Source organism: Physella acuta, unplaced genomic scaffold (assembly GCF_028476545.2).
Source record: "Physella acuta isolate Inbredline_101_S28 unplaced genomic scaffold, ASM2847654v3 ptg000308l, whole genome shotgun sequence".
NCBI lineage: Eukaryota > Metazoa > Mollusca > Gastropoda > Physidae > Physella > Physella acuta.
Window position 1 is genome coordinate 1,088,977 of NW_026731827.1, and position 10,882 is coordinate 1,099,858.

General features: G+C 34.2%; 2 protein-coding genes across 2 annotated transcripts; both read right to left on the bottom strand.

Annotated features, from left to right (window-relative positions):
* On the bottom strand, positions 1–1,439 carry LOC131940069 (muscarinic acetylcholine receptor M2-like). The gene is made up of 2 exons (XM_059298632.1): positions 1,321–1,439; positions 1–1,216 (listed from the first exon to the last, which is right to left on the bottom strand). Exons 1-2 carry the CDS (start codon positions 1,431–1,433, stop codon positions 271–273), a joined length of 1,059 nt encoding a protein of 352 aa, XP_059154615.1. The 5' UTR covers positions 1,434–1,439; the 3' UTR covers positions 1–270.
* Positions 1,440–7,507: 6,068 nt separating this feature from the next.
* On the bottom strand, positions 7,508–10,882 carry LOC131940123 (alpha-2 adrenergic receptor-like). Its single transcript, XM_059298701.1, has 3 exons — positions 10,495–10,882; positions 8,522–8,648; positions 7,508–8,412 (listed from the first exon to the last, which is right to left on the bottom strand). The coding sequence occupies exons 1-3, from the start codon at positions 10,772–10,774 to the stop codon at positions 7,512–7,514; spliced, it is 1,308 nt and encodes a 435-aa protein (XP_059154684.1). The 5' UTR covers positions 10,775–10,882; the 3' UTR covers positions 7,508–7,511.

The following is a 10,882-nucleotide window of genomic DNA, read 5'->3' on the forward strand; positions in this document are numbered from 1 at the left end:
CTGCTATATTTCAAAGTGAAATAGCGACGTTGGGGTTACTCTTATTAAAGAAAATTTACATATGATCAACACATTTTTTTTTTCGTTGGTTAACTACTTCAACAAGCAATAACTATTTTTCGAAGAATATTTTTTTATCCAAACTAGTATATTTATCAATAAATACATATTTAACATAAAATTTATATGCTACATATACTGATATTCTTTTCCTCATTGGTCAATGAATGCAACTTAGAATTTGTTTACAAAATGTGAGTTAAGACAAAACTAAAACATTAGTTTTTTTTTAAATATACGTCGAAAGACAGCCAAACAATCTCGTCTAAAGTTTGGATTACAAATACTGTAAATAAATGGGTTACCTGAGCTGTTGACTAGATATAGAATAAAAGCAATGTTTACAATTGAAACTTCCACCAACGACAATTTACCGGTTAACTTAAAGGCGACAAAGATCAAAATTGTGAAAAGGGTACTCATGTTGCTGATGATGTAGATGACGCTGGTTGCTACTAGCATACGAGTTGTTTTGCCTGCAGGTTTTTGATGTCTTGTTTTCTTGATTCTAGTGTTTTTGTAACTTGATGCTTCGCTTGCATTACCGGTCAATGTTGCGGCAGATGTAGTGGTCATTGCAGGAACAGCTGCAGTGGTCACTAGTGTTGGAACGGCTGTGTTGTTTTCAAAAGATACATTAGTATCACTTACATCAGTTTCTGTTTCATTTGTGATATCGATGCTGTGGTTGCTGCAATCATGACTTACGTCATTCATTCTTGACATATCCTGGTCAACTGCTTCATCTGATTCACTATGTGACTCGTCGGAAGGTCGAGTGATTTCTACTTTAATTTGATTAAAATGTTGTAGCCGATTATTTGTTTGTATCGATACCACACCTGGGGATATTCGGCGTCGTCTGGCCTCTAAACCAATCAAAATGTAGAGCGTGGAGAGGGTCACAGAACAGGTAATGAAGACCAGGATAATCAGCCCGTGGAAAATCATTGGCCAGGGTGAGAGGACATACGCGTCAGATACTCCACAGTTGTAGCCAGAGATGCCCTTATGCCCAGTGTGTGCAGTAATAATGCCATAGAAGACTGCAAATGGTACGCTGAATACGATCGACAATACTACAACAAAAGCGCAAATTATTTTTGTTGCTTTGTTGTTGATTTGTTTTCCAAAAGGTTTGCAAATCTTTCTGTACCTGAGAGAAAAAAAATCATATTGATGTACGTTTACAAATATTCTATTTTATTGCTATAAAAATTAATAACTAAAAGATGATTTTTCTTATAAATTTTCACAAACCTGATTATAGCCACAACCACTAACAGAATACCTGCCGTCCACGATATCAAACTGTTAAAGAAAAAAAACATCTTGCAAATGATGACATTTGTGTACGTCCAGGTGTGGCTCATTTGGTAAAATACACCTGAAAAAAAAGCAAACAAAATGAAGATTAAATGCCTTCAACTTTTTGTGTTGCGGATTTCAGACATTGGCAACATAACATTATAAACTTGTTAAGAATTCATTTACGGTTCATTTAAAATAAATATTATTTTTTTTATTCAGATTATTTACTCACATGCAAAAAACATGGAGATCAAAGAAAATCTACTCCAAGGCCAAATGCAGACTTTCAAAAAGTAATATTCTTAGCAACCTAATGTATGGCAGCGAATGCTGGAAAGTAACAACCATCGCCAAACGATCATTGGACTCCTATTCTTGCGAATGATAAAAGGTATACACTGGCCTGACACCTTTTCCAATACAATACTAATCGGAGAGATGGAAATGGAAGCTGTTTCCGAAATAAACGAAAAAGAGGATATCGCAGGATGAGGAACCTCATAAGAAACGAATCCAGATCATTTCGCAGAGAAGGCCAAGGGCGACGTGGAGGCGCACGGCGGGGAAGCAGCTGGCTGAGGCAGGACTGTCATGGGGGACTGTCAGGAAAATTGATGGAGACCAACAACTCGGAGGGAGCTTGCTTGGGCGGCCCCATGTGTCTTGGGTACAAAAAGGAAAAGATGCTGATGCTTTAACTGACATGTCATACCAAAAAAATCTTACCTGGAATCATAACAAGATTAGTGAGAAAGTCCATCACAGCAATAGTCTGGATCAAGATTACAGTTGGTGTTTTGTTCCGTTTCCGTGAATAAACAACTAGAATCAGGGAATTCCCGATGGTTCCACATAAAAAGGCCAGAGCCATAAATAAAAATGATGGGATATTGGCAATGTTGTTGTCTGACTGGCGCCTGTTCAGATATTCCCATTTTTCTTCTTCAGATACATTGAATGAAGCATTAGGCTGGTTTGCCATTGTTTCAATTGTTACATTTGACATAAGTAATTGCAATTGTTTCATTTCCCTTTGTGCTATGTTTGTCTGATGATTTTCTTGTAGAAACCAAACTTTTATCACCTAGTTTTTTTTTAAATATCTACATTTAAATAAAATTTATTGACTACTTGAGTTCAACAGTGTCCGGTTGTTTTAAAGAAAGAAATATGATTTATTAGAAAATATTTATAACGATCCGAGTGATTAGCAAAGCTCAGCATGTGGTTTTTTATGTGACCATTGAACTCGCACTCACACTTGTCTTATACGTGTAGCTAGCTCGTCAAGTGTTCAGCTGACCTACATACCTTAAAGGACCTATATGACCTACATGACGTACATGACCGTGAGTAGCACAAGATCCGGTAAATGTACACGGATTCATCCACGCCTGGTCGACATACTAGTCTAGTATTTTAGCCTAAGTTGTTTTGTTTTTACAAGCTTTTATTTAACTCGATTCCTCTGTCGAAAGTCTGTCGTCAGTCGTCAGTCTGTCTAGATCGAAACGCCGGAGTGAAAATTCGGACACTTCTACTTGACCGATACGGTTCACACTTGGCACGTGGGTCGAGACATGAAGACAATACATCATGACATTAAATTTGACTTAATTGGATGCCTAATTAATTTTTTTATGAATTAATTAAAATTTGGACCGAATTAGTAGGCATGTCTATCCAACCACACCACACGCGTCATCACGTTCAATAGCTGCGCCATCACGTTCAATAGACGCGCAATGGTTTTTAGTCATGTCACGCTAGTGAAAATAAAACATGTAAAGTACTGAAAAAAAAATCATAAAAAACATTTTAATAACAAGCTTTTATGTAATAATGCACTAAAAAGTAGAAAATAAATTATACACTACTATTTGAATTACTATAAAGAAAAGCGTGGGTCTCTTCCAAAATATTAGTACATGTATCCAATAGATACTAAAGTGACCAACGCTTTTCTTTACATCTTTACAGTAATTTAAATAGTAGTGTATAATATATTTTCTCCATTTTAGTGCATTATTACTTAAAAGCTTGTGATTTAAACGTTTTTATGAATTCTTTAGTTATATTAAGGTTAAAGAATGTAAGTAAATAGTACACACAATTATGTAGCATAGGAACGATTGGGAGGGAATTGACATATAGCGCATGAAACTCAGAGGTTAGGTGGGGTATAAAAAGTGGGCTTAGGAAAGTTTGGGTGTCCATTCTCTAATTGGCAGCCTAGGTCTCGCATGTACTTTCAGGATATAAAGAAGTTAATTGTATACGGACTTCGTTTTGGTGTATTGTCGACCCTGTCCTCACATCACAACAGTGTGCAGTGTGTTTCAATATTAGTGATTAGATGTTTAATGATGTGGAACTCCAAACGGACCTAAACATCCCCTCTCTCAATTACACTTAATCATCAAAATACACATTCTTTACACCAACTGCCCCCCTCCTACGCTCCGTTGACTTCACGTCAAAAATGGATGACCCTCCTTAAACATGGGACGATGTCCTGTTTTTTTCGGTGGCTTCGTATGCACAAGTAGGTCAGCATCCGTTGCTTGCGTTGGTCTAGTACATTCAAGTACTTCAGGATCCGTTACCGTCTCCATTATATTGTAAAAATAAGGTTTGGTTCCTTTAAAGTTTGCATCACTAAAATGTGACACAATTAGCTTTTTAAATAAATTGTACAAACTAAAACAAAATCGTTTGTTGTATGGCTGTGTATTTTTTGTGTGTTTTATCTCACGTCTCGCTATTTCTCTATTTATTTCGCCACAGTTTCTCTATCTTTTTCGCCGCACCCTGTGTTTGGCTGTATACACTACATTATATTTTAAATCAACGAATACATTTGGCAGAATGTTGATGTTATAGACGATTGTAAACTACTGATTTTTGGGAGTTATTGTAGCCCTGATAACCTACTGTATTCGCATTCCCTAGGATGTAAGTGTTGGCATTAAATGTGTTCTCACCAAATATAAATAATCAAATGTAGTTTAAAGGACGTGGCTTGGACAAATAAATCTTCAATAAATGATCAGGCAATTAGCTATATCTCCATGAATATCTCATTAGCTGAATGAAACTTATTAAGTCCATTAGAGTAAAAGAGTAAATTAATACACAAGAGAAAGCAAAGTAATTAAGTCGAGTGATATAAGTAAAATCAACCCGTCCTTGAAACTAAGGTCACGACGACAGCTGATCCTGTTTTTAAAAAAACATCAGTCAATGGCGAATCGACGTCATAGTTTCTGCATTCAACATACAACTGACAAGATATGTTTGTTCATCTTGAATTAGTATAGTTTAGTAAAAGTTGTTACAAAACAAGTACTAGATCTAGTTCCGTTATAAGCGTCAACATTGAAATGAGGATGGTCCATTTAAAAATGTATATATTTGACCACCAAATATTTAATAAATACAATAACGTCGAGACTTTCTAATAGTGTATATATATATATATATATATATATATATATATATATATATATATATATATATATATATATATATAATATTTCTCATGGTTCAGTAGGAAACAACAATAAATAGTTGTTCTCGTTTTAATACTTTCTGTTCCATGTCAGACTGACAATGTTAACAATCGAACCAACACTAACATAACAACAGGTACACTTACGATACAATAATTTGAATTACATACCGCAACCAATGAACATAAACCATCATTCAAAGTAAAGTTACCTGTGCATATTGTTTAACCCCAAACATAGTCCACTGTTGCAGATCTATATATAGTGCTTAAATTTTGAATGGGGTGCATTATGTCTTTCTTTATTTTGATATGCTGATACTGAATCAACTTTATTTCGATATGTTGATACTGAATCAACTTTATCTCGATATGTTGATACTGAATCAACTTTATCTCGATATGTTGATACTGAATCAACCTTATCTCGATATGTTGATACTGAATCAAGCTTACTTCAAGCAACAAGCTAGTCAGGAACCTGCTTATATTGTATTTAGTTTTCACTTTACCGCGATGTTGGTTACATTTTTTTTAATGTGTTAACTATTTCTGGTAAGGAATTTTTTTTACAATCTTCAGACTTCGTAAACAATACAGGCTCTCGTTTGTATGTTTGCCATAGGTGTGGGCGACATAATAATTGGCGCATTCTTATGTCCTGACATACAAGGCGCTTATGCATAGTGCTGACCAAACTATCCCTTCAAATGCCAAGGCCACTGAAACAGGTGCTCTGTTTCACCTGCCACATTGACCGTTAGGTTCGAAAAGGTATTTACTTTATTTAAACATCGCATCATACGTGGGTTTATTAACCTAAATCGACTGTTATAAAATTGCAATTTTTTTTTTCGTTGTTGACATTTTCCTGAATTTTCTTAGACAGAATAACCCAACACAGTAAAGATTTTAAAAATGTCATTGTATCCGAGTATACATATCTCCGTAACATATTATTATGTAGTTGTTTGCACATATTTCTAATTGTATTTTAATTTTAGGTCCTTTTGTAGAAAGAAAAAGCTGTCGGTCAACAGAAAGAGAATGTCGTTGCATCAATTAACAGCAATTTTAATCTAATTTTAATTAATTTTTGTTGCTTTCATTCATTATTGCTCCTACTTTATTAATAGAACTGATAAACACCACAAAACATTTTTTAAACTAAAGAAATCACTGTAGGGTTTACTTTTGTAGATCTAGCTGTTTGAAGGAGAAAAAAGGAGTTGAAGTTTCCCATTTTACTCTACATATCATTCATGCTACCTATATTTTTAAGCCTCAAATTTACTTCAGCTACAACCCACAACCCCTCCCCATCTCCAACACAAAGCAGAGACGTTCTATTTCTATTACTAAGCCAATCCAATCTCCTTAAAAATGTCATCAAATTAACTATACATTCTTTATATAATTTTTTGGGTTTTAAAAATTGAATATACACGTTTTGTACATTTAGTAAATTAACTACTGTCAATGAAATAAATTGCACGTCAAAAATAAGTATTAGTATTGAAAATGTGTACATAGTCCTCACAGGCCGATGGTAAAAACTAATGTTTAAGCGAACATCGCAAGGCAAAAAAAAATACACCAAAAGAAAAATTAAATCAAAATCAAAAAGTGTTTTTTCTTCAGCATATGTATTCATATATAAATGTATATTTAAATAAATAATTATATATAATGCTACATATACATTTATATATATATATATATACATTTTTTTTATTTATGTATTTATTTTTTTATATGTTTATGTAGTCAAAAATAATTTCAAGACATATAGTATTACGGACAAGATGATATAGCAAACAACACATCTCAATGCAAAATAAAATCTAAAGTTTTTAGGACATATAGGAAATTAATCGACTGAAATTTTTTATTGAGTATCATATATGTATCACTGTTGTGATATTTCTATCTAGTGCTACAAATTACAATTGCGAGTACTATGTTCACCTCTTTTTCCCATCACCAAATCAAGATAACTTTCAAAAAGCAAGGTAAGCAAAAAAAAATGTGCTAATTCTGTCTTCTTGTACACTACCCACTACGCGACGAAGATTTCTACAGTTTTAAAACCTTGATTTAATATCTTTTGTATATCTGCCTTTTTTCTCAGTGACATTTGAATATGTTACGCCTCGTTTTTCAACATAACGAATGCGATTGTCGTCAAAATACAAGTTTATTAGTTTTAACTCACCCTAATTCGCATGGCAATTTAATGAAACACAATAATCTTTGAAAAACATTAAGATAATCTCGCAAAATCTTGACTGAAAAGTCTCACCATACGTAGAGTTTTAAATGTTGTGGGGAAAAGGCGTTAGCTTAAATAAACGAAACGGAAACTAAACGTCACAGTTTCATTAGCCTAACTCTACGCAGGGGTAATGATGTTTGAATTATCTGCGACCTCTGACATTAAAGTGTTAGCAATTACAATTTCCGATATTACCTTCCTTTTTACACAGATTTTAAAAAATCCTTTATAAATACATTTGAAATATTAGTTATAGAGTAGTTAGATCAACTATGATAAAGAACATAATGCTTCTTTACTAAAAGCACTATCTTCAACTGTTGCCAATAGTAAAAATGACACGTTTATAGCTTCTCACCATTTAAATAAACGATTAAGTAGAGATAAACATTCAACTCTAAAGCTTTGATTACAAATACTGTAAATAAACGGATTAGCTGAGCTGTTCACCAAGAACATAACAAGGAAAACATTAAAAACTGAAACTTCCGCCAACGACAATTTACCGGTTAACTTAAAGGTGACAAATATCAACATCGTGACAAGAGTACTCAGGTAACAGATGATGTAGATGACGCTGGTTGCTACTAGCATATGAGTTGTTTTGCCTGCACGTTTTTTATTTTTTGTTTTCTTGATTTTTGTATTTTTGTGACTTGATGTAATGGTCCCTGAGGACACATCTTTAGTAGTCGTTGCAGGAACAGCTATAGTGACCACTGGAGCTGGGATAGTTGTGTTGTTTTCGAAAGATACATTTGTATCACTGACATCAGTTTCTGTTTCATTGGTAATATCCTGACTTACGTCATTTGTTCTTGACATACCCTGTTCCAGATCTTCATCTGATTCACTGTGTGACCCGTCGGAAGGTCGAGTGATTTCTACTTTAATATCCTGAACGTGTTGTAGCCGATTATTTATTTGTATCGATACCACACCTGAGTAGACTCGGCGTCGTCTGGCCTCTAAACCAATCAAAATGTAGAGCGTGGAGAGGGTCACAGAACAGGTGATGAATACAAGGATAAACAGTCCGAAGCACATCATTGGCCAGGGTGAGTGGACATACGCGTCAGATACTCCACAGTTGTAGCCTGTGATGCCCTTATGCCCAGTGTGTGCAGTAATAATGCCATACAATATTACAAACGGTAAGCTGAATACTATTGACAATACAACAACGAAGGCGCAAATTATTTTTGTTGTTTTGTTGTTGATTTGTTTTCCAAAAGGTTTGCAGATCTTCCTGTATCTGTGAAAAAGATAAATATTTTATTCTTTCCATTTAAACAAGTTACTGCGGTTTTTTAACCACTAAATTTGAAGCTAAAATGTAAATTATTAAGAAACACGTTTTGTACCTAACTATGGCAACAACCAACAACAGAATGGCCGATGTCCACGATATCACGCTGTTACAGAAATAATACAATTTACAGATGGTGACATTTTTGTACGTCCACGTGTGGCTTATTTGGTAAGCAGTACCTGCAATAAACACAAATATTTAATAAAATAAATATAACAAACATTTATAGCAAGAATCTTTTAAAATGCACCGAAAAAAAGAAAATAAAACATCAGCTTTCTCTCATAAAAGCCTTGGTGGATAGAATATTTACAAAATCTCATCAGCGACCAAAGCTTTTATAAAAGAAAGCAGATTAGTTTCATTATTTGCTTCAAAACACCACCATTAGCTCCCGATATCTGTCCCGTGAAAGCAGCCATCAGTGCCCACAATCTATAGACATCGCCAACCTGATATAGTGAAGGATAGTTCTAAATCCCTCTACCTCTCTTTGGTTTTAAATCGTTGAAAAATGTATTATCTGCCCCTAAAATCCTTTACTAGAACCAGATATCGTGAACAGCATCTCACCCCACTGTTAGGATGATAAAGTCTAGCTAATTATCTCCCTTTCTGTTATTGAAAATAGTAATCTATCGAGTGTTTTAGTTTTGTTATTTTCCCTTATTGTCTAAAACGTTTACTAAACTTTTATGCCTAATTAAACGGCTAATTAAATTTAAAAAATTGATAGACTTAAATTGTTATTGAAGTGGAACGTATCTGGAAAGTTTGAACGAAATCGCTGCATTAGAAGTGGGTAAAATTGAGCAACAAGATTTGCCACAAACGCACCAACAAACAAGCAAACTGATATAGCGAACTAAATAAAAGCTTTTAAAATAGCTGTTATTCACCTTCTAACAAAAGGTATAAGTTTCTACCACGGTTGTTATTAATAAGTGATCAGCCTTAATTTTTCAATTTTAATAAAAAAATGCTTCCGTAACTTCAAAGTATGTTTCAAAACTAGAATTTAAAATTTGAATTCATCTAGAAATGCTTTTTATATAAAGTTCCTGCTCACTTGTTTTAGTTTTTTTTTAATAACACGCAAAAATTGGTTTTAAAATACAGTATTGGTTTGGGTTTGTTGTTTTTTTTTCTCTATTTTATCAGTTACTGATCGAAGAAGGATTAGTTTGTAACATTGGGTGACTTATTAAAATGATCATGACGTCACCACTTAAACTCTAAACCAAGCTACGGACTTTACTTAACCAGGGGAGACTATTCCTGGGGAAACAACATCCAAAACAAAAAATAGCGTTTTAAAATACTTTTCATTATATTCTTATCGCTTGTAAAAACGTGTCTGTGTCATAAGTTGTTTCTGCGTTTTAGAAGTTTAGAGCCTGATAAATGTTTTGGACAGCTCCACTTCAGGGGTCGGGCGAAGTTTAAACGAAATTGATGCATTTGAAGTGGGTCTAAATTTAGTTACAAGATTTGCCTCAAACCCACTAATAAACAAACAAATGGACGGTGCTAACTAAATAAAACCTTGTTAAAATACATGTATTATCATCGATGTGGAACATATCTGGAAGGTTTTAGCAAAATCGCTGCATTAGAAGTGGGTCAAATTTCGTTACAAGACTTGCCACAAATCCACAAATAAACAAACAACAAACAATAACAAACAGACGCTGCAAAATATATAATGACGCAGGTAAGACTACTCAAAAACAGATCAAAGAAAGGAGAGAGGTAGTATAGTGTAAGTCAGCTAGACATTGGTCAAGCAGAACCAAAAGAATTATTAATTAGGAATAAACTGGCTGATCACGTGTGACGGTCAGCTGATCAACCCAAGCTTTAAGGCAGTTGGTCAGTCGAGCATGTTTGAGAAAGTCGAGTATTTTTAAAGCAGTTGGAGATTAGCAGTTGTTGTTAGCAGATAGTTGATGGTTATTTTAAAATAAATAATTTAGCATGTGTTTTTTTTAATGACTTTCGACAATCGTTATCAAAAATTCTTACCTGGAATCAGAACAAGATTAGTGAGTGTGTCCATCACAGCTATACACTGAATCAAGATTACAGTTGGTGTTTTGTTCCGTTTCCGAGAATAAACAACTAGAATCAGGGAATTCCCGATGATTCCACATAAAAAGGCCAGAGCCATAAATAAAAATGATGGGATATTGGCAATGTTGTTGTCCGACTGGCGCCTGTTCAGATATTCCCATTTTTCTTCTTCAGATACATTGAATGAAGCATTTGGCTGGATTGCCATTGTTTCAATTGTTATATCTGACATAAGAAGCTCGACTTGTTTCTGATAGAAATTAGACTTCAGACAACAAAAGACTAAAACAACAAGCTTTCTCGCTAAACGCTGCTCATGCTTACACTTCTTGAATTAAGA